At 43.3% G+C, this 23,711-nt stretch overlaps 1 protein-coding gene across 1 annotated transcript; it reads right to left on the reverse strand.

Annotated features, from left to right (window-relative positions):
* Positions 1 to 13,362: 13,362 nt before the first annotated feature.
* Positions 13,363 to 22,704, reverse strand: LOC121620289 (fructose-bisphosphate aldolase A-like). Its single transcript, XM_041956286.1, has 8 exons — positions 22,578 to 22,704; positions 20,815 to 20,931; positions 18,736 to 19,002; positions 17,723 to 17,883; positions 17,375 to 17,458; positions 15,558 to 15,732; positions 15,279 to 15,478; positions 13,363 to 13,948 (listed from the first exon to the last, which is right to left on the reverse strand). Exons 2-8 carry the CDS (start codon positions 20,924 to 20,926, stop codon positions 13,850 to 13,852), a joined length of 1,098 nt encoding a protein of 365 aa, XP_041812220.1. The 5' UTR covers positions 20,927 to 20,931; positions 22,578 to 22,704; the 3' UTR covers positions 13,363 to 13,849.
* Positions 22,705 to 23,711: the final 1,007 nt, after the last annotated feature.

Consider the following 23,711-nt stretch of genomic DNA (forward strand, 5'->3'; position numbering starts at 1 on the left):
TGCAATAGTGTTACATACAATATCTCTCAATATATTAATTCGTTTCTATGTCCTCTTTCCATTCGACACCCCAGTTATTTAAAAGACACATAACACTTTACTGAAAAAATCCGGCCGCTAATTTTGCTGAGCAACGCCGTCCTATTTGCCAGCTTATACACCAACGTTGACACGCGTATGGGCTTACAAACGATCCGTACAATTTTCAACAGATATTCATGATAGGAACAGACCAGACGACGATATTCTACAACTATTAGAAATTTGTTTAACCTGCAACGACTTCACCTTTGATAATTACCTACAGGTCCAAGGAACAGCAATGGGACACCGATACGCTGCCTCCTACGCCAACCTCTACATGAGCGAGTGGGAGAGAAAAGCACTCCAAAAGTGTCCCCTCCAGCCTCTATTTTATCTCCGTTTCCTGGATGATATTATCGGGCCTGGGAACATGGAGAAGAGAAGTTTCTGCAGTTTATACAAATTCTAAATCATCACCCCTCTATCAAAGTCAAACACAATCTGGACGCAAAAGGTCAATTTTCTGGACACTACAGTTTATTTTCACAACGTTAATGAACGAAATAAAAAAACTACTTATCAGAGTTTACTTTAAGCCCATAAAACTAGCTTTCACCCCAAACACACTTTCAAAGGAACAGTCAAATGCCAAATTATTAGATTCCACCGCATTTCGAAAATGCAATCTCAACTTTATTTACCAGTCTGAGACGAAGAAGTTATTCCAGGTGATTCCTCCGCTCCATCAAAAGCAGCACGCTGGCGTCTCTCCGACTGCGACAGGTGCAATAGATTTAAACAGCTCATTACAAAGTGGCGACAGTCCAGTACAGGATAGTGACAACTGCGCAGGTGAAATAGTCCCTCTAATCACAACTTTCTCCAACAGATACACAGGATTACATGATATTCAGAAAAATAATTTCCAACGCCTCATGATAGACCACCCAGTTTTGAACAAATATAGAGTAATTTCAGCACTGAGGAAGAATAAAAACTTAAAAGATGTCCTAGTAAAAGCCTCCTTTGGGAAAGACAAAAATATCAATAAACCACAAGCTCAATGGAGATTTAAACACACCAAATTCCTCTATAACCCTCACAGTGGCAGAGGCACCTCAGTCAATGGATATTTCTCCATAAAAGAAAAAAAAAATGTGGTTTATTGTCTACAGTGTGCAGAATGTAATTTATTATACATAGGAGAGACAGTCAACACTATACAGGCCAGGCTAAAACAACACCTCTACAATACAGACCTGATCAAAATCTTAAGACCAGTTGAAAAATAGCTAGTATTTACCTTTTGCACATTTGGATCTTAATGAGTTTTTAAGTAGAGCTACAATATGCAAAAGCAAGAAGGGGGAGTGTGACAAAAAGCACTTGGAAAAAGTAATTTATTGAAATCAACAAGTAAACTGAAATAGGCTGTTTATCAGCTGATCAAAAGTTTAAGACCATCACTCAAAAAATTACAAAAAACTCTCCAAACCAGAACAAAACATTTTCTCAGTAGGACTCAGTGTTGTGGCTAATCATGTTGTGCATGGTGTGTGTGTGTGGGAGTGGGATAGGTTGTGTGAATGTCGTTGTCTCACTCGGTGATTGGCAGGTAAACAATCAGTTGACCTACATATGGGAGTCACAGGTGATCCACGGATGGAAATTAGGTCAGGGGAAGCCACACAGTTTTTCAACCGTGCGTGTGTGTGTGTGTGGGTCGGCCTGTATGTGCGGCAGAATTAATTTGTATGTGTGATGAGATAGCTTTTATTTTGATGGGGTTTTGGTCGGTATGATCTGATACAGCAGACAGCAGGTCTGAGACCGCAGCAGACGTGCGCAGTCCTGGTGGCAAGCTTCAATGCATGGGGAAGTTCCTAGCTACTACTGAACGAAAAGAGCAAAAATACAGCTTTTGGATTTTTGTTGTGAGTGGCGCATGCACAAACAATCTGCTCAGCCGTGCAGTTGCATGCAAGATGGGACTGGTACTGAGAGTGGACGAGTTGGAGTGTGACAGTGTCTTCGGTGATATTGGACGTTTAAATTGTAAACCAGTCAAAATCGAGCTCAGAGAGGATGCTCAGCCCTACAGCGTCACCACCCCACGGCGTGTCCCCTTCCCACTGCTCACAAAGGTGGAGCAGGAGCTGGCCCGCATGCAGTTGCTAGCCATTATCGAAGAGGTGAGAGAGGCCACGGACTGGTGTGCGGCGATGGTTCCAGTGGTCAAAAAGAACGGCAAAGTCTTGATATGCGTGGACTTAAAGCGACTAAATGAAGCAGTCAGGAGAGAGAGGTTCATCTTGCCTACTCTGGAGGATGTGATGCCGAAGTTGTCAGGGGCCGCTGTCTTCTCAACCCTTGACGCGTCCAGTGGTTTCTGGCAGTTATCCCTAGACCCAGCCAGCCAGAGGCTGACTACTTTCATTACCCCGATAGGGAGATTTTGTTTTAAAAGACTGCCCTTCGGAATCACCTCTGCTCCTGAAATACTCCAGAGAGAAATGAGCACCCTGCTACGTGAACACAAAGGCACAGTTGTGGTGATGGATGATATATTAGTGTCAGGCAAGACTAAAGCAGAACACGACAGCAACCTGCAGGCTGTAATGCAGACAATCAAGGCATCAGGGCTTAAGCTCAACAAAGACAAGTGCCACTTTGCACAGCCGGAGCTACAGTACTTTGGACACATCATTGGAGCGTATGGAATAAAGCCTGATGGTGACAAGGTCAAAGCCATAACAGACATGCCAAGCCCCCAGAACGTCAGTGAGCTGCGCCAAATGCTGGGTATGGTGAATTACTTGGCCACCGTACTGCATCCAGTCACCTACCTGCTGAGGGGTGCCGCCCAAGAACAGGCCCTCGAAGAGGTGAAAAAGATGCTGGTCACGGCACCAGTGTTGGCCTACTATGACCCCAGCAAGCGAACAGTGGTGAGTGCCGACGGTAGTAGTTATGGTTTAGGAGCCACCCTTCTCCAAGAACAGGGAGAAGCTCTACGTCCAGTGGCATTCTGCTCACGCACTTTGACTGAGACAGAACGCAGATACTCTCAAATTGAAAAGGAGTGTCTGGCGGGAGTCTGGGCATGTGAACGGTTCTCACGTTACCTACACGGCATGGAGAGCTTTTGTCTGGAAACAGACCATAAGCCGTTAGTACCATTGATCAACACCTACGACCTGGACAAAGCACCGCTGAGATGCCAGCGCTTGCTAATGCGTCTCATGAGATTCAATGTGAAGGCAGTACATGTGCCAGGCAAACAACTCATAATTGCAGACACACTGTCCCGAAACCCACTGAAAGTCAGTGAAGCGTCAGATACTGACAACGATGGGAAAGCCTACGTGCAGGCCGTGATGGCTACCCTGCCGGTGTCGGACGACAGATTGGAGAAGATCCGAGCGGCGACTGTCCAGGATGAGGATCTCCAGAGAGTCACCCACTACATCCGTCACAACTGGCCAACTTCAAAGTCGCAGTTGCCACACACGCTTCAGGGCTACCACACAGCGAGAGCTCATCTGTCTGAAGCGAACGGCTTGTTGCTGTATGACAACAGAATCGTCATCCCGGGGTCACAGCGCATGGAAGTGCTGTCCAAGCTCCACGAGGGTCACTTCGGCTTGACCAAGAGCCGGAAGAGAGCCAAGATGTCAGTGTAGTGGCTGGGCATAGGAACAGACATTACCAGGTGTGTTACAACCTGTGAGTTCTGCATCACACATAAACCTACTCAGAACAGAGAGACATTAATGACTACTCCATTACCCAATGGGCCATGGCAGAAGATAGCTGCTGATTTGTTTGAGTTAGACGGGAAGCAGTACTTAGTCGCAGTCGACTATTATTCCCGTGATATAGAGATAGCCCACCTTTCTAATACAACTAGCAAGCAGGTGATCAGCTGCCTCAAGAGCATGTTTGTACGCTGGGGTATTCCCCTTGAGATCATCACTGATAATGGCACACAGTTTGTTTCAGCTGAGTTCAGTGAGTTCAAGAACACCTCTGACTTCAAGCATACAACATCAAGCCCACACTACCCACAGGCAAACGGTGCTGCAGAGCGAGCAGTACAGACTGCTAAACAGATCTTGCGCCAACCAGACCCACACTTGGCGTGGATGAATTACAGAGCCATCCCAATCCAGTCTACTGGACAGAGCCCTGCCCAGCTTGCAGTTGGTCGCCAGATCAGAACGAGAGTCCCCACTCTCACAAAACATCTGCAGCCCCGCAAGGTTAATCTTAAGCAGCTGAAAGCAAAAGACAGACAGACAAAGCAGGCCTACAGATTCTTCTATAACAGGAGACACTCTGCGCGTGACCTTCCAGCTCTACACCCTGGTCAGCAGGTAAAAGTCAAGCTGGATGGGGAAAAGAGATGGACGACTCCTGGTGTAATCGCATCAAATGCACCAGAGCCACGGTCATACGTGGTGAGGACTGAGCAAGGCACAGTCACACGTCGAAATCGACGTCACCTGCAGCTTGTCCCAGAGCAACCCAGCCTGGAGGGACATACACCACCAGAGGACCATGCTCAGCCAGCAGGTGTGACTGCAAGTGAGCCAGCTCAGCCTGCATCAGCACCAAAGGCTCCAGACCAAGCATCACCAGAGGGAGTGCTGGTCCAGGCACCGTCTACACCAGCTCCTATGGTCATGAGGTCATCAGGGAGAACCATTAAGATTCCTGTGAAGTTCAAGGACTTTGTCCGATGTTCAGCATCTTCAGTAAAGGTTATTAAACTACACTTCTTTTAAATAGGTGCACCCGGTCTTTTGTAGGTGTTTTTAATCTTTGAAAAAGTTAATAAAGGTTTGAACGGCACAACATGGCAGACCTCGTTTTTGGATACACCACGCGTTGGAAATGACTTCTGATTCCCACCAGTGCGCTTTTTTGTGGTTAGATGGCCACTACATCTTGTTGAAAAACTCAGCTTCAATGAATGAATGGCGTTGATCTGCGACACGAGAAGACAGCGCTCTGCTCCTGCTGAATGCAGACAAATGAAAGTCTGGTGAAAGCAACCAAAGAATCACGGTAGGATTATTTCAGATTGGCCTTCTTGCATCAGGATACAGGTAAATCCTGCTACAATTCTAAATAAAGCCTTCGGCAGCAATTAATAATTATCAAAATGAGTCGCGTGAAGAGCATCGCATCTGTCAATCAAAGTGAAGCAGGAGATGCGCTCGGTAAAAGACCGACTCACGGTTAAAGCGTTGGAGGCAAAAATAATATAAACTCAAAAGGATTGAAATGCCAGGATAAAGACACTTTACAACCCAACAAAAAATATTGAACAGCTGATGTCAAATAAAAATGTGTCTGAAGTGCAGTCCATGTCTGAAATGTTTTTGAGATTGATGGTGGAAACAACGGAGCTGCATGAGTCTTTGAAACCATTAATACTTGAAGAGGAAATTATGAAACAAAATACATGGTTTGATGCCCGAATGCACAGTAACAGAGAAATGATGCATACGATGAAAATGGTTGCAAACTGCAAAGGAGCAATTTAAACATGATGATGGTGATGCTCATATTAATGCTGCAACAAATACAACTGTGGTTAATGATGATATTGATCCTAATGACAGCATTTCTAATATTGGTGATAAAACATGCTCATCAGCTGAAAGTCTGCAAGGTCATCAACCTCCTCTGCATGCCTAGAGGCAGAGGCTGAAGTGGCTGCGCTCAATGCTATGGCAGCTGCCCTCAAAGAAAGGCATGCTCTGAAGGCTCAAGAGGAGCAGATCAGGCAAAGGAGAGAAATGCTTGAGTTGCAAAGTAAAATTGCTGCCCACACAGCAAAGGTTACTGTGCTTAAATACAGAGGTTCTGATGTACAGAGCTCCAGAGCTCATTCGGATGGAATGAATACTTATTTGGAAAGTTCAAAAAGGAAATCCTCTCTCAGACCCTCTGCCATTGAATTTGTGCCACAAGGTTCAAACCATCAGTTCAGCCATCCACCAAAAGGAGACAGCAAAGCTACACTGTTAATGGAGACTCAGCAGAAAGACACAAGCTCTCAGTTCCATCATCCACCAAGAGGAGGCAGCAAATCTGCAATGGCAATGGAAGAGTATCTTAAGGATGATCAATTCCATCACCCAGCAGCAGGAGACAAAGCTGCTGTGTCAATGGAAGCACGGCCCAAGCATTCATATCATCTGTTCCATCATCCATCAGTAGATGGCAGCAAAGTCATACTGCCAATGGAGGCAGCGACAAAAGAAACAAATTTGAAAGTAAATGGATCTCAAGCTTATGAACCTAAACTGTTTCAAGAATGCCAACAAACACACTATACTACAGGTTACACTCAGGAATCCGCCACTCATTTCATGCAGGACACTAACCAATATGCAAATTCAATGCAGGCCAATAAGGGCCAAGACAATCTCTTTAACATCATGAAAAGGCAAAATGACATCACAGCCTTGCTAGTACAGCAACAGTCCACATTGTCATTGCCTCCAAGGGATATACCAACCTTTGATGGAGACCCTCTGGAGTACAGAGCATTTATAAGAGCATTTGAGCATGGAGTGGAGGCAAAGGCTACTAGTACTGTAGACTGCCTATATTTTTTGGAACAGTACACAAAGGGGCAACCCAGAGAGTTGGTCAAGAGCTGTCATCACATGCTACCTGACAGGGGCTATCAACGAGCAAAGATTCTGTTGCCAGAACGTTTTGGAAATGAGCAAAGAATAGCCACTGCATATATGGAGAAAGCTCTTGGATGGTCACCATTGAAGTCAGAGGACGTCAAGGCTCTGCAAGCTTTTGCTTTGTTTCTGCGTGTCTGCTGTAATGCTATGGAGGATGTGAGCTTCATGTCAGAGATGAATATGCCCTCTAACATGCATGCCATAATCTCAAAATTACCCAACAAAATAAGAGAAAAATGGAGGAACACTGCTGATGAGCTGCAGGAGAGGCATCGTCGTCAAGCCGGTTTCAGTGACAACGTTAATTTCATAGAGAGGCAAGTGTCGATTGCTTCTGATCCATTGTTTGGAAATATTCAGGACACATCCGATACTTCACCAAAATATAAGAGTGGAAACAGAGTATCACAGAATCATATCAAGGAAGTAGTTTTGCTACCTCTGTTGCAGCTGTCAATCCTGGAACTGTAACTCAAAAGCAAAAGGAGAAAAACTCATCTCATAAGCCTATGAAGATGTCCTGCCTGCTATGTGGAGAGGGTCACAAATTGGAGATGTGCCCCAAACTAGAAAGGAAGCTCCACAGAGAGAAAATTGACTTCTTAAAGTAAAGAGGTGTTTGTTTTGGGTGCTTATCTGTTGGGCACATGAGTAAAGACTGCCGTAGTCGTCTGTCCTGCCAGTTATGTAATTTTAAACATCCAACCGTCCTCCATATCCATTCAAAGGAGAAGGAAATTAAAACAGAGGACACACAGCAGGAAGCAACAAGAGAGAGTCAAGCAATTTCTCCCAAAACATGTGGCCATATAGGGGCCGGAGGACAGGATTGTGCCTTGTCAATTGTGCCTGTTCAGATTAAGGCTAGGAAAGGCAGTAAAACACTAAAGACATATGCATTCCTAGATCCTGGCAGCACGGCAACCTTTTGCTCAGAGCGACTGATGAGAGAGCTAAAGGTAAGAGGAAGAAAAGCTAGGTTCCTGTTAAGAACAATGAACCAAGAAAAGTTTGTGGATAGTTACATCATATCTGGTTTGGAGGTCTCTGCGCTCAACAGTAATATCTACCATGAGTTGCCTGATGTGTTGACACAAAATGAAATGCCTGTGACACGTGACAGCATTCCAAGACAGGAAGAATTAGATGTTTGGCTGCACTTAAGCTCAGTGGAAATTCCCGTTATAGATGCTGATGTGGAGCTGGTAATTGGAACCAATGTTTCAAAATTAATGGAACCATGGGAGGCTGTAAATAAGCAAAGGTGATGGACCTTATGCCGTGAGAACCCTGCAGGGGTGGGTTATCAATGGACTACTGAGAGAAGAGGATGAGGCTGGAAACAGTTGTCCCACCATTACAGCCAATAGAATTTCGCCTAAAAGCGCCTTGAAGGAATGGTTGGTGAAGCAGTACAATCACGACTTCAATGAGAAATCAGCTGATGAATAGCCAGAAATGTCCAGAGAGGATGTTAAGTTTTTGGAAATTATGAACACTTCAGTTGACCTCAGTGACGGCCATTACTCTCTTAGATTACCTTTCAGAAATGATGATGTCATTATGCCCAACAATCGCCAGGTTGCCGAGCAAAGGGCCTTGTGTCTGAAAAGGAAACTGCAGAAAACTGCTTCATTTAAAGAGGAGTACATACAGTTTTTGAATGACATCATAAGCAAAGGCTACGCAGAAAGGGTGCCAGAACACCAACTTAAAGGAGATGAAGGAAAGGTCTGGTACATTCCTCATCACGGTGTGCATCATCCAAAAAAGGGAACCTTGAGAGTGGTATTTGACTGTGGTGCCAGGACCTGATTCGACAAATTCCTTGCTTGGAGTCCTCACAAGGTTTCGTCAAGAGCCAGTGGCATCAAGCGATGTACCACCAAGTAAAAGTCACAAAGGGGGATGCAGACTTTTTTACGCTTCCTGTGGTGGCCAGACGGCAAACTGACACAACATCCAGCTGGATACAGAATGACTGTTCATCTGTTTGGTGCAGTATCATCACCCAGCTGTGCTAGTTTTGCTCTGACTGCTAAGGACAATAGAGCAATTTTCCCAGCAAATGTGATTGACACCATCAAGCACAACTTCTACGTGGATGACTGTTTGAAGTCTGTGTCTTCAGTGGCAGAGGCCAAAGCCCTAGTGAAAAACCTGGCAGCTGTCTGCAACTTGGGAGGATTTCAGCTGGTAAAATGGATCAGTAACAGCAGGTCAGTTCTGGAGTCCACTGACATGGAAAAAAGGGCAGAGGAGGTGAAAGAGCTTGATTTGGACAGAGAAAGTCTCCCAGTTGAAAGAACTCTGGGACTGCTATGGTGTGCAGAAACGGACACCTTCAAGTTAAAACTGACAATCGAGTAAAGGCCACCCACGAGACGGGGTATCTTGTCCATGGTGAGCTCAGTGTATGACCCCATTGGTTTTCTTGCACCCTTCACCCTGTCTGCTAAATTGATGCTGCAAAACCTCTGCAGGAACTGATGGCCATTTTTATAAACTTCCCTTGCCATCCATCCCCAAATGTTCTCTATGGGATTTAAACCAGGGGAACATGCGGGATGGTCCAAAAGAGTGATGTTATTCTCCCTGAAGAAGTCCTTTATCAAGCGAGCATTGTGAGCTGCAGCGTTGTCCTGTTGAAAAACCCAGCTGTTACCACACCGACGAGAGCCCTCTGTCATGAGGGATGCCCGTTGCAATGTCTGCACGTAACCATTCTTGACTTCTGTGGCCTTTTGTTAGAGCAAATATTTATTTTGGTTCAACAAAACTGTCGAATTCAAATTTGCTTTATTGGAAAAGTTCATAAATGTGCGCTTGATTTCATCCAGTTCTGATATTTAGCTGAGTGGAAAGTTTAACACTGAATTTCTTTCCATCTTTATCTAAATATGATGGAACATGGATCAGTGAAATAATGACTCAGCCTGCTTTTGTCATTTATTTTAATGAGTTTGTCTACTGGAAGAAATCCTGTAACAAACCAGTTTCAGTATAAACACATTGAGGGATTCGGATGTCGCGCTTTTATGCGCACAATAATGCAGCTGCTGCAAATACTGTGAGAACTTTAGTGCATGTTTTTATTCAGAAAACGAGAGCACGTTCAACATGAACAGGTTTTGTGGCTGTGTGGTGGTCTGTGTATGTGGACTGCCCCCAATAAAGCCACACAAGCTGCTGCTCGCTCTCTGTGATGTTTATGTCCTGAAAAGTCCCAAAAGATCCAGACTGAGGAAAAATACAACATCCTCTGTCAACATTTTGGAATAAATGTGCTTGAACTGTAGTTTTCTATGACAAAATGGTGGAAAAGCCTGCAGACATGCTCACAAAATGGATGGTTGCTATGTTTTGTCTCCAGGGACAACATTTCTCGATGATCATCATTTAAAAAATAAAACAAAAGCTCAGTCGCTCAGGAAAAGAGGTAAAAAGCAAAGAAATTACTGAAATGCAGAGAAAATCATTCAAATGACTGATAATGAATTCATCTTTAAAACTGTTCAATAAAAGAATCAAATCACTCATTTCTATCAGCTCAGATCCATCCCATACTCTGAATCTGAACCATAAATACTGTGACCTTGAACTCAGCAGTAACTTCATACATTATATGGTGATATGCTGCTTTGCAGAAATCTAACTGGAAATGTTTTTGTGACAACAAAACAAAATAAAGTAACATGATGCCCCCCCCCCACCTGACTTAGAGGCCCTGTCTTGAAGAGGGCCTGTGTGTCAACATGTGGTTTTAAAATCTTCCGGTTGTGGACAGGGTGGAGCTATAGACAGTTCAGACCTCCACATGTAGACCGATGTTCTGTTCAAATTCACTGTTCTGATATGAAGGGAAAAGAGGGAGAGAACGAGAGGAAGAAGAGGCCAGAAACACACTGAATGTCTCTGATGAAGCATTACTTGTTTTACTGTTGCAGCGTCATGTGACTGTGAAAGTAAATAAAAGTTGAGATGCTTTAGATATAATTGGAAACTGCAGCCACTGATGATTTGCAACACATAAAGCTTCTGTTTCATCCCAGCTGGAACAGCTGTGAGGTCTAAAGCCTCTCACACTCTGCAGCTGATGTAGCTGTGGATGGTGCTGCAGGTTGTGGCTCTGGACCTGCTGGTGTTGTGCTGATCAGGGTCAGAAGCATTAATATCTGTGTAATATGTAATGTGATCATGCTTTAAATTCTGAGAAGAGGCAGCATTTCAATAACAAGTAATCACAATAACATTACAATGCACTTTAAGATAGAGTGAAGAGTTAGGCCATTTTTTCCCCTCAACATCAAAAGGTCACTGTGTTCCCTCACATTGTACAAAAATCAAGTAGTCGTGGTGTTTCAAACTGTGCCTACTCACAGTGGCAAGTAGGCCAAGTACACATGTCTGTACCTGCCTTAGGCTGGCTCCAGGTTTTGCAGGAGGATCTTACCAGCCACAGTCTTCTGTACTTCCCACTTCTTTTCTCTATCTTTTCATCTCCTGTCAAACCACATCCTGTGTTCCTGCACATTGGACAAAAACACAAATGAAGCACAGCGCAAGTTCAAGCAGGCCAAGGTCAAGCTCAATTTGAATTCTAGCTTCACTGGCTGGTGGCTGAGCTGATCTCAAACCAGCCCACAGCTGACAGCACAGCTGATTCTCTGCTTGCACCCCATTGGCACATCTCAAACAGGGCGCTCTATTTAAGCTGTCATAGCCTGCTTACCCAGCTCCACCCCAGCTCCACCTTTAATTGATGCCTGCTCTGTTCTGTTTCCTATGGGGTCTTTGCTGCTGCTCTCCCTGCTCTGTAGGCACATGGAGGAGCAGAGAGGTGCTCCTCCTGCTTCAGGCTTTTCATGTAAGCGTGTGAAAGGACAGGGAGGTCCCAGCACAGAGCCATACTGCCAAGTATAAATTATGAAGTATTAATAAATATGTTTCTGGTGGGAAGTCTCAGGTATTTATCCACTTGCAGGATCATAGACCCGCCTCGCTATCATGTGAGTTGTTAAAAGGGCCGTGGTGATCATGGCTAAGCGCAGATGGTTTCTGTCACCTGCAAGTGAAATATGCTTTGACTACAGTGGTCCTAACTGAAGTAATGGTTTTGTGCCTCCTCACAGTGGCAAATAGGCTAAGAAATCCTGGCCATGTCTGCCCTTAGCAGGTTCTGGAGGAGGATCTTACCCGTCAAAGGCGAACCAGTCTTCCATACGTCACCCTTTGTTATGTGTGATTTGAACCTGTTTGGTTTTGTCTGAACAACTGGGAGCATCATCATTAATATTTTACTGTCTGTTGTGCACTGATGGCCTGGTTGTCGTGGTGTCCATTAAAATGGATTTGAGTGGTGAATTGTTCCAGACTGATTGAAGGACATCAGGGTAATTGTATTACCTGCTCAGACACAATGGTTTTGTAAGTGCTATTAAAATTTTCAGTGGTTGCTGGCTAGCGGTTGAGCCTAGGCACTCTGGGTGGTTCCCGGCACCTTTCTGTTGCAGTGATAAGGGCACTGGGACGCGATAGTTTGCTGTGTGTTTGCTGTGAGTTCACGAGTGGTTAACAAGTGCACTCCTGGGACACTTCCTTTGGTAGCTTGCCTCCCCCTTCCCTTTTTTTGATAGTTTTAATAATTCACTTTGGAAGTGTTTTAATTAAACAGTTATTGTTAAGAGAATAAATTGTAAGAAAAGTTCATACATCCTACTGTTATTTTGACCCACATTCATTGCTCAGTGCTAATTCCTTCTTTCCCTCCACAGACACTTCCAGTTTAGTAATTATTTTTGCTTAAATAATTATTAATAAATAAATCCTGATCTGTTTTTGAGCCACGTCTCTGTCTTGTAGTCCTCGAACCTGTGTTTGCCTTACTGCTTGGAACTGGGTCAAACTCCTTGGGTGAAAATCCCTAGGTGGCGTTGTCTGGCTTGCAATTTGTATCATTGTATTACAGCCCCTTTATAATATAAAAGTACCCACCACCACGTTGCCACACTGACACACGTTTGGTCAATTATGTTCTTGTTCGACCATATTTGTGTGTCCTTCATGCTAAACATTACATTGAGTTCAGTGTCTTTTACGGAAATTACACCTCTGCTATCTGAGCTGCAGCAGCCCTGAAACAATGACAAACTAAATGTTAGATTCAGACCTGGACTGGTGAACTGAACATGTGGTTGACAAATAATAATATAATAACTGTGTGCTGGACAATACATTTTACTGTTGTTTCATTTTCTTCCCCTTCCTGACACTCTAACCCGGTTTTTCAAGGCAGCAGCACCTCGCACATGATCAGCTGTTTACCAGGGAGTATTCCTAATATTTATGATTATGATATATTAAGATTAATAAGTAAATAAATTATAGCAGGCAACAGAGCTGTAAATTGTTCCAGTGGTACCTCTGAATGCTCAGCATATATATATGATATGGATGATATGGATGCTGAACTGGAAAATCTAAAAACTGAATCGAACTTTCTAACATAGAAGGGTTAAGTTCGAGCTGCACCCTCTCCTCACCACAATGCATTGAAAAGTCACCACTGCCCCTTGACAATTTCCAACAAACATACAGAGGATTAAAAAAAAAACCCAGGACAAAATTTGTTGTGGAACATTTTAATTTCCAGTGTATACACTCTAATACTGTGTATTCATTCTTAAAATCCTCTACAAAGTGTCCCTCCAGCAGCTGGCTCAGTTCAATAATGAAGGCACGTGTTCTTAAGAATCATTAAAACGATGAAAACTGCTGATGGAACTACAGACTGAGGACAACTCTGCAGAGGAACTCTTTCTGTGGGGTTTTAGTGCACAAACAAAATAAAGTGACACAACACACCAGCTGGAGGGTAACACTGACTTTCAAAGACAAGCTTAAAGGAAACTGGGCTTATGGGTATTATAGTCTTCTCTTACAAGCCATCGTGTTTTTTTTAAATCCAGGAACTCATGAGGCTCTCATCACTAACAGAATACTGTTGGTTAGTCTGTGTGTGTCAGATTACAGCCTGTTCCAGCTGGATGTGTTAGGAAGGAGTGGAGTGACGGGGTGGAATGGGGATGAAGTGCATTGAGGAGAAGCTGACTTCAGTAGGCGTGGTCAGCCACAAACAGAGACTCCTGAGCTGCTGCTCCTCCACTCTGTCCAGAGGGCACGTACTTCCCCACAGACGCCTGGCTGTTGTTCTGTGGAAAAACACAACGCAAACAGAGAGTCGTTAAAACATGGCTTTCATTTTCTTCATGACTTTAAATTACTCGGTTAGAAGTTTTGTTGACTCATGATTTTCTTTCTTTTCAGCAAGTTGAGGATACATCTGGTAATACTGTATATTTTTTCTTATTGTCAACAAATCTCACAACAAATGTGCAGAGCCAGAGCATTACTGAATGTATTGTGTGCCATTGAGCTCCTTTTTTGTCCAAAAACTATTAAAAACATATAATTGAGCCACACTGTTGCGCTGGGTGACATATTCCTCCACGCACACACTGAAGTTTAGTTTGACTCAATCCCACATACACCCCAAATTTTGATGAATGTACTGAAAATAGTCCCCAACAAAAGCACTATTTCCTCCTGTTTGAGCAACATTTGATAAAAACTACAGTGACCAGCTGTTTTAGGAAATTACTGAGCGTTTTAATTAAACTATATATTTTTGAGGCGAGTTTAAATATTTATGTCCTAAGGAGGAACCAATGGGCTTGGGGCTTGGGGCTGAGGGCCACAGACGGGGTAGGGAAGTCAGAAAGTAAAACTAATTGTTGGTTTTAGTCTTTGTGTGGAATTTGTTGACAATCAGAAAAAAAGAATAAAAATGAAAAAACACCAGTCTTATCCTTTAATATTTTGTGGTTTAAGCAGTAACACAGACTGACCAATTAACCCAGGGCTGGGGACCCTGTTACACCGTTTGATCTAACCCATGAGGCAGTTCATGGAAAAACGCATTCTTCCGAGTGGTCCCTGAACGTAACACATGACATGATGGCCATGTCAGCCATGTAATAAAGAGTATAAATTAAGGGTCGAGAGTTTCTCACTTCTTACAAATAGCTTATTACTGATCTATATAGCATTAATACATTATCTGCTAACCATTCATTAAGCCACTAGTTACTGCTTATAAACCCCACATAAAGCATGCTACACATAGGAAGTGGCATGAACGTTACTTGTTAAGGTACGAATAATGATAATAATTAATGATTCATTAATATGAGATAAAATGTAATAAATGACTACTTGGTGATTTAAGATCATGCCTCAGCAACAAATCTGAATGTAGGACTTGTACTTGTAATGGAGTACATCTATATTGTGATAGATGCTACTTTTACTTAATTCGAGGATGTGAATCGCTCTTACACAACTGGAAACTGGACACAAATTGTGCAGTACTGAGCAGAGAAGGAGGTATGGTCTTGTTTATATGATTTTTCCTGTGTGAAATAAACACTCGGGTGCAGTCCCTCTACTCTGTCAGGACTCTCTCCTCCTCCTCCTCCTTACCAAGGCTCTCTTGATGTACTCTTCCTGGCAGGCCTTGCCATTTTCCTTCTTGCCTCCCCAGGCCTTCAGTGCTGAGGCCTGCAGGGCTCGACCGAAAGAGAAGGTGAGGGCCCAGGGCCGATGCAGGGGACACTGGTTGATGGCGTTCAAGTTGATGGTGGCCTCCTCCTCACTCTGGCCGCCAGACAGGAAGGTCACACCTGGGAGATGAGAATGTGAAGCAGGACGGCAGACATAAAGTATACTTGTGATGAACTAATATCTGTATGTCCATCTCACCTGGAACAGCAGGGGGAACTGTGCGGCGCAAGGCGGTGACAGTTGCCATGGCGATCTCTTGAGGGCTGTACTTGTTGGGGCAGGAGTGTCCAGCGGTCACCATGTTGGGTTTGAGCAGTGTGCCCTCCAGATAGACATGGTGGTCAGACAGCGCCTTGTAGACAGCAGCCAACACCTGAGAGAGCGAGAGGAGCACCTCTGTCACTGCCTTGGTTCAACTAAAACCTTCTGTTTTCATGAACACAGTCACAGATCTGACTGTGCTGGAGGATGAGTGCTGTGGGTTTGTAAGCACCTTCTCTTTGGTGCCCCTAAATGGTCGCATCAAAACAGACACCACGGTGACAGCAACGTAGTTCACTACGTGTCCCTCACCCCCCCAATGTTGGTTGGTCAGTTGCAGAGGAATCATGCGCATTCAAGCATTCAAGATACATTAAGACTCTTGTTCGTCTATTATTATTGCCCGTGGTGGCATGTTATCAACATCCGGCGTCTCTAGGCAACTACCTCTGACGTGGATGATGTCATTTCTGAACGCCGCGCGCTGCGAGCGGCCAGCCACGACACGGCTGACTCTGCGGCGGTCGGCTACGAATACGCAATAACGAACCATAGCTGTGCCAAACTACAGCTAAACTAGCCGACCGCCGGCTCAGAGGGGAATAGCACCAGCATATCAGAACAAAATATTGGAATATGAACGAGTTTCGCCGCAGATTATGCGTTATATAGAGGCTGCGCGTGGATGCCCCAATTACTCGCATTATACGGATATACGCGCCGCTCCTCTGGGGCTAATTTCTTCAAAACGATTCCAAATGCCACCAAAGTTGTCTGGGTGAGTAAATGTTCGTATTTAATGCTACAAATAAGGTCCAGGTTGTAAAAAACGAAAGTTATCCTTTAATGGATGCCGAGCAGTCTGGAAAACAGGTAGGTCAGTCTGAGCTTTTATTGGCAATGGAGCAGACACTGCTCAGTGATGTCAGCATGGACAGTCTCATCTGTACTCATGCTGCTGCCTCTACATTGCATGAAAATACTCCCATTAACACACTGGAAGGTTCCTTTTATCTGTGGCTTTATCGTCTGTGCTCTCTAAAATACTTTGCACTGTGGACTCTTAGACTTTTCATGTGATTTTCAAGAAAAGTGGCAGTAGTGCAGAAGCTAATGCATGTCTCATAATTCTACAGTCAAAACATAATGCCATGAAGATAATTTGAAAGCTGTTCTAACCACATATGGGTTCTCATTTAGTAGTTTTGAAGCTGCTATAGTTTGTGGCTGACACCAGCAGGAGTGGTGATAAAGTAGATAAATGGCTGATGAAGAAAGCAGTTTTCTGAAGAGAGTGCTCGGGTGCTTCACACAAATTGTTTGTTCTTCTCATGGATAACCCCGACACGACTTTGTGGTGTTGGTAATGTACTCAAACCTGAACTGAACGTGGTGTGTTTTGAATGGAATGGCTGCTGTGAAACAATGAACACCAGTAAATTCACTGTTAACTCCAGCTGCTTGCTTAAAAACCCTCTGTATGCCTTTGCTACTTCTTCTGCTGTTGGTGTCAGCAGATATGATGTTATCAGATGAGGCCGTCACTACATGTTACTGGACTGCTGGCCAGCACACACACACTCATGAAAACATGCCAAATTCAGGGTGATGATGACATTTTCCCCCATGAAGAGTCCCAGTTACATCCTATCCATTATATCAGAGGTGAACCACAATGACAGTCTCAGATCTGCTGTTATTTCTAAAGCAGATCTTGGCCAATTCATCCATCTGTTGCAGCCTCCGTCACTCACCTTCTCAGTCACATACTGGCAGCGCTGCAGGTCGTGTTCACCGTCTGGAAGGATCTCAGGCTCTACGATGGGCACGATGCCATGCTGGGCGAGGGGGTGTGAACAGCAGGGAGGAAGTTAGGTAATGGATGGAAGAGAACACAGCATCCAGTGTCATGACAACAGACAACAGCACTTCCTCTATTGGGATTGTGACTTGTGTACTTGTGTTAGTTGAGGCAACCTCATGGGCCAATCGTACACTGACTTGTGTAACGGCTCTTATTACATCACTGTATTGAGGAAACACAGTTCTTAAACTTGAATGTGAATGTGTGTGGCATTTGAGTGTGTGTGTGTGTGTCTCACCATCTGGCAGATGCTGGCATAGCGGGCAAGCACGTTGGCGTTCTCCATGATGGCCAGCTTGGATGGGGTGGTGGGGGTGATCTTTAACACACATCGCCACTTGGCAAAGTCAGCACCATCCTTTTTGTACTGAGCGCAGCGCTCGTAGAGCCCGTCCAGACCTGACAGGACACAGCACAGACGGTGGGTTTGAGTGATGAAAGAAGGGGTGGACCCTTCTTAATGAGGAAGAAAGGAGGCTGACTTAAGCTCATAAATTCACCTCCAACGCATACATAATGTTAGTACTGTTCAAAAGTGTTTTCTGCTATTGTGCCTCCAGGTACAAGTAAACAGGAGGTGAGTGGGATGTTTGTGTGTATACTAGGCGTCCATGACTTGGTATCATTGGGAAGATTTGCAAGCAGTGGAGAAATCAGCTTAAATGTCAAATATCAAGGTGCATCTGCCCTGTAGTCAATAGCTGTAGTTAAGGAATAGTTAAACACATATTTCCTTAGAAGAGTGACGTGAGAAAATTGATATTAACATTGCTCCAACATGCGACTTCCCCAAAACCAAACAAAGGTTTTCACTTTGTACACTAACAGGATGATATAGAGCAACATTTAAAACAATCTCAAAAACTCTCTCTGGTCCTCTGGGTTCTTTTAATGAAGCAAGTGACATAGCTTTTGGTCACTCTGCAATGCTACTGGGTGGAAAAACATGATTATTGTGACATGATTCTAAAAATAGCTACGCTACCCAGCCGCTACTGGTCAATGTCATTAAATCAAATGTAATTTAACTTGTAGCACTACTCCCCTACACTGCCTGCACATACACATTCATAATACTGGTGTTAATGTAAATGTGCAGCATCCCTCCACTATAATCCTAAACAGTAAAGCCCAGCAGTAATCAGTAGCCTGGTCAATATTTGCTCAGGGCACACCTGTTCCAGGAGAACTAATCTATCTTGCGACACCAGTGGTTTTCCTGCCTTCACTGTTGTAACAGGACCTCTGTACCTTGAGTCGTGGTTTCTCCGTTGGTCCCGGCAAGGGGAACCACGCCCTTGTCCACCTTGATGCCCACCACCATGCCCTTCTCTTTGATCAGCTGGGGGAAAGGCTTGCCATCGTCCGTCTTTTGGTAGAGCGTTTCATGAAAGAAGATGACGCCGCCGATGCAGGGGTTGACCTTGTCGTCGGCGGTGAAGAGGAGCTGGCGGTAAAGCCTCCTGTTCTCCTCCGTGTTCTCAGTGTTGATGCCCTGGAAGCGCTTGGCCATGCTTCCTGGAAGTGCCAGTAGACAGGAAAGGCAGGTGTGAGAGACACTTCAGATTACAAACTGGAGTTCAATAGACACGGGCATTTAGCAGTCAGGAAGGGTCTAACACAAATACTATTAAGCTGCATTTTAGGAAGCGTACAATCCAGCATTTCTGGAGCTTCAGGGATATAAGGACTAAAAGAAAGGATATCTCAGCATTGATTTTGATCATTCTTTTTTAAATCCGTCTCCCCTGACTCCCAAAACTTTGAACCTTTAAGTCCAAATCACATCTTTTTCTGACCCCTCATCACAGGTTATATCTACGAGCAAAAGTGACGGCCCCTCAGATGGCCTCTTTTTACTACCTCAAGAGGTAAAAGTCTTCATTATTCCACAGAAACAGCAAAAGTTTGGGAAAAGTCAGAAAATAAAACACTACTGTTGATTGGCAGCAGAAATGTTTTTCTTCTTTGTCTTTTTGTCCTGCTAATCACAACTCTATGGTCTAAACATTCCGTATCTGGTAAATCTATCAAAACAAAAATCATCTGGTAGACAGGAAGTGAGGTGTTGTACTCAAGGGAAATTTGAAAGCAACCATGATCTTGAGAGTAACTGGAGTCTAGAGCGATACCACCATGGTTAAAGTGTAAGACATCTGTCAATCCTAAAGCTTAACCACCTGATGTTCATAATGCATTTCATAAGATAAGCAGTTTCAGGAGTCTGCTAATTGACTTTTATACTGCACAGAAATGAATAGAAACCAAAATCCATCTTAAACTTAAACAGTCATCCAAACTCCTAACCTTCACCGCATTCATTCTAAAATGGTCCTCAAAATGATAAGTATGATTAGTAGTTCTAGTAGTTCTTACTGGTCATATCCTTTGAAGGTAAAAAAACGTCACCAAGACATGAATTAGAGGAAGTGTTTTGAGAGAGCAGTAGACATGCATCTTAATAAAACTGAAGAGGGGTCCAAAACTTCTCATCCCCACATAAACTTAAAAGTGGTGACAGCCAATCATCTTTTAAAGCTCACTGTAATTATTTGAGTTGTGTAGCTGGAAGGATATGTCAGTCAAACACGACAGGGGTATATCACCAAGTGTGTTGTCTGTATCACACTTGTGTGGCGTCTCTGTTATTTTGACCACAACCTATACCTACTACATAACCTCTATACTACATGCGTCAAGGAATGTTTGTTATACCAACATTTTAGCCCATGAGTATAACTGACATGTCACCCGGTAACAGTGACTGATGCCATTGGTTTAAAAAAAATTCAATAACAATATATCAGCCAATATTCTTTTTTTCTTGGAAACATAACATGAACAAATAAGGTTGATAAGGAGTTTTTAATGTGGTTATTAAAGAATTGTGGCCAGATATGTCGTGGGTGGACATTTAACAGTGAAATTGTCAGAGCTCTCTGGTGAACAAAACTCAAATTCTGTATATTCAGTAAAATCTTCTGTTGACAATATTGATTTCTACATCAATACTGATACATCTGAGATGAGTTAATCTCAGCCAATGACATCAGTAATAATAATTTATCAGTCAGGTTCTGGGATAAATGTGCATGTTAGGACAAAAATGTGTGTGTTCTTTTAAATTTTAAGCGGATTCCTATACTTTGAGCAGTTATTTGACACATATATATATAACTGTTTTATAAACTGTTTTAATGTGATTATCGTACGACTGAACTGAAGTGGACTGTCGTTGGTCATTGTGGTTAACAGGATGAGTGTGACCCAGTTACACGCTATGCATTACTGCCTCGTCCTTATCTGCAGGTCACGCTGTTGTGGCTGTACCTGTGGATTCATCAGCTGCCAGGATGCCTTTCCCCGCAGCTACGATCCTCTGAGCGATATCACTGAGCTCCTTCTTCTGCTCAGTACTCAGGAAGGGGTACGCGTGAGTCATGTTGACTGGGATGGAGACAAGAAGAGAAAGACAGACTTATTTCTTAGTAAAGGAAACAGGAGATTGTGCAGTCTTACAAAATCAAACCAGAAGATGACAACACTAAATTCTCTACATCTGAAAAGGAAATGCTATGAGAGACCCTAGAACTAGAAGAATTTAATTCTAGCAAGGAAAATAACTGAACAGCTCTTTTTATTCATTTAAACAGAATATTTCTTTAGTTTTCTTGGCCTGAAAATTGAAGTTTTTTTTTTAGTTTTCACTTATTCATACATGGATAGGTTATATTTCATCCTCCATATGCAAAAACATACAAAATCAAAACAGAAAAGCAGCCCATGCACACATTCTGCGTCAACTCCCACACCCTCACCCCTCCAAAAATACACACATCGTATTTCAGCACTGTAATAATAAAATACAATGAGGAAACTAGGTTTAAAAACAAAGCAGGAGAACAGCAAAAGTTAATAGCATTTATTACAATATTAAGTGTACCTTCACATTATAAAATGCAGTGGTGGAATGTGAGCAATTACATTTTCCAAGTAATACACTTAAATACAATTTCCAGGTACATCAGTATTTCTATTATATGCAATTCTATACCTTTTCAACTATATTTTAGAGAAAGATACGGTCCATTTTTTCTCCACTACATCTATGTGATAGCTAAAGCTACTTTAAGATTTATTTATTTATCTAAGATTAATTCGTGGGTATTTTCTCCATCATAGGATAGGACAGTATAGAGCCTGACAGGAAGCAAGGGAGGACAGAGGAGTAGAACATGAAACAATGGTTCTTTGCAAGAACTGAACTGGGGATGTTGGACCCTGAACCTTTGACGGAGCTAAGAACGCCCCAGATTCATCTTCACTGGACAACTTGGAAAGCACAATGTGCCATAAACAGTTCACTACCTGTTTGATTTGTATTTTGTGAAAAAGGCATTGTCTGATTGTATCATGTTCTATGTTTCAGGTGGCTGTAACATTCCACCAAAGAGACATTTGCCCACTTAACTTCTCGCAGTTATTGTTCTAGGATTGAAGTACTTAATTATAAAATATTTTAGATGAAAAAAAAGATTACACAAACTCCCAAAACAAAAACAGATTTGATGATCAGATATTCAGTTTTTTCTTCTTTCCTCTGTTATTTATTACCTCACAACCACTCATAATTATCTGGTGACCCTCTGGAGGGTCACTGGCTGCTGGGCTGTCAGGAACTGCGGCCAGCTCTGCCGACAGCCCGCTCCTGCTCGCGCTCCGCAGCGGTGGCCATGCTAACACTGCGCACAGCGGAGCAGCCTCTCATGACGGCACTTCCGCGTCCGGACCGTGTGAATGACTTTGAGTTGTACCGAGTTCAAGTACAAATGGACCCTCAGAGAAACTTATGGAACGACTTCCACTTCATTAGGCTACTTTACTGTGGCAAAGCAATATTTTATGGCTTTAGAAAAACACTGAAATAACGTTACTATAATCATAACAGCAATGTTACCAAGCGCTTGAAAAGAATACGCTATAAAAACACTTGGCAAGTCAGATTAATAAACTCTATATAAAGTGAATATGAGCAAAACTGTCGTCTTCTTAGCAAGCTTCTGACATTGTCGGATGGGGAAAATAAAACTCACCAGACTGTTGCTACGAGCAGTGACAGGAGGACGCAGACAGATGCAGGAAGCTGCTGTCGTAAAGCGAGAGAGATGGAGGGGGCACGAGAAGGACGAACAGTATAACAGCAGAGCAGATGGGCGTGGCCTCATCGGCGACTGTCCAATCACAGTTCAAGGCTTCATCCAATAGGAGGATGTCGTCACTGTGTCGTCGGACTCTGACGGTTTGAGCGATGATGCTGAGCAGCCGCTGCTTGAAACCCTACTCGTTGTCTTACAGGCAAGTAGTTCGAGAGTTGATCAAAACTCCTGCCGGATAGATCTGTAGAGGTCCTCAAGCTTGGTTCAAATATTCCAAAGATAGTCAAATTTAAGTTACTTTCTCAAATGTAGCCCACAAGTCCATTTTTCAGTGTGCAAGATGTGGGTGTGTGAGAAGGAATAAATCAGTCCAACAAGTCGTGTTTTCCTCATAACTTTAGTGAGCTCCGCACCCAGCTTGGTCAACTCATCCCATCATCTACTCCATCTCTACCAGCTGCCTCAACAGCTCAACTAGCTGAAATGCTCAACACTATGACATTGATTTAACATTGCTGTAACCACTAAACACGTGCAAACAAGATGATAGATGACAGTTCCATAAGATCATACTAAACTTACATCTGCACAATTCTGTCTTAACTTGTGTTTGCATAAATATGTTGTTGACATATCAAAATTTCAGTCTTACAAGATCATCCCATCAAATTGGGAAAGATTACAAACAATATGATTAAAGGCCTGCTCACCTCACGAAATAAATCGTAGGTTTTCTGTCTGTATTCAGAGATGTTTATGGTCTTAGAGGCTTTTTTGTAGAGCACATTGAGCTGGACTTGTGTGTCCAATTTCAGGTTAATCAGACTTGCGTTGTGAAGGGTGTAGCCTTTTCAAAATTGAGCCTTAATTACAGCGCCACCATCTGGCGCATCATTTCCAGTTACTGGGTCAGGTTTCATTTTTTCTTGGTCATTCCAGCTCACAGCAATTTGAGAAAAATAACAAAACAAAAAACAACAATAGTAGTAATAAACTGCTTTAAATTAGGGTTTAACAGAAATTCAGCCTTGTGGATCACCAGCAGACGCTGACCATAAACCATATTATCAA

Source organism: Chelmon rostratus, chromosome 17 (genome assembly GCF_017976325.1).
Source record: "Chelmon rostratus isolate fCheRos1 chromosome 17, fCheRos1.pri, whole genome shotgun sequence".
NCBI classification, from domain to species: domain Eukaryota; kingdom Metazoa; phylum Chordata; class Actinopteri; order Chaetodontiformes; family Chaetodontidae; genus Chelmon; species Chelmon rostratus.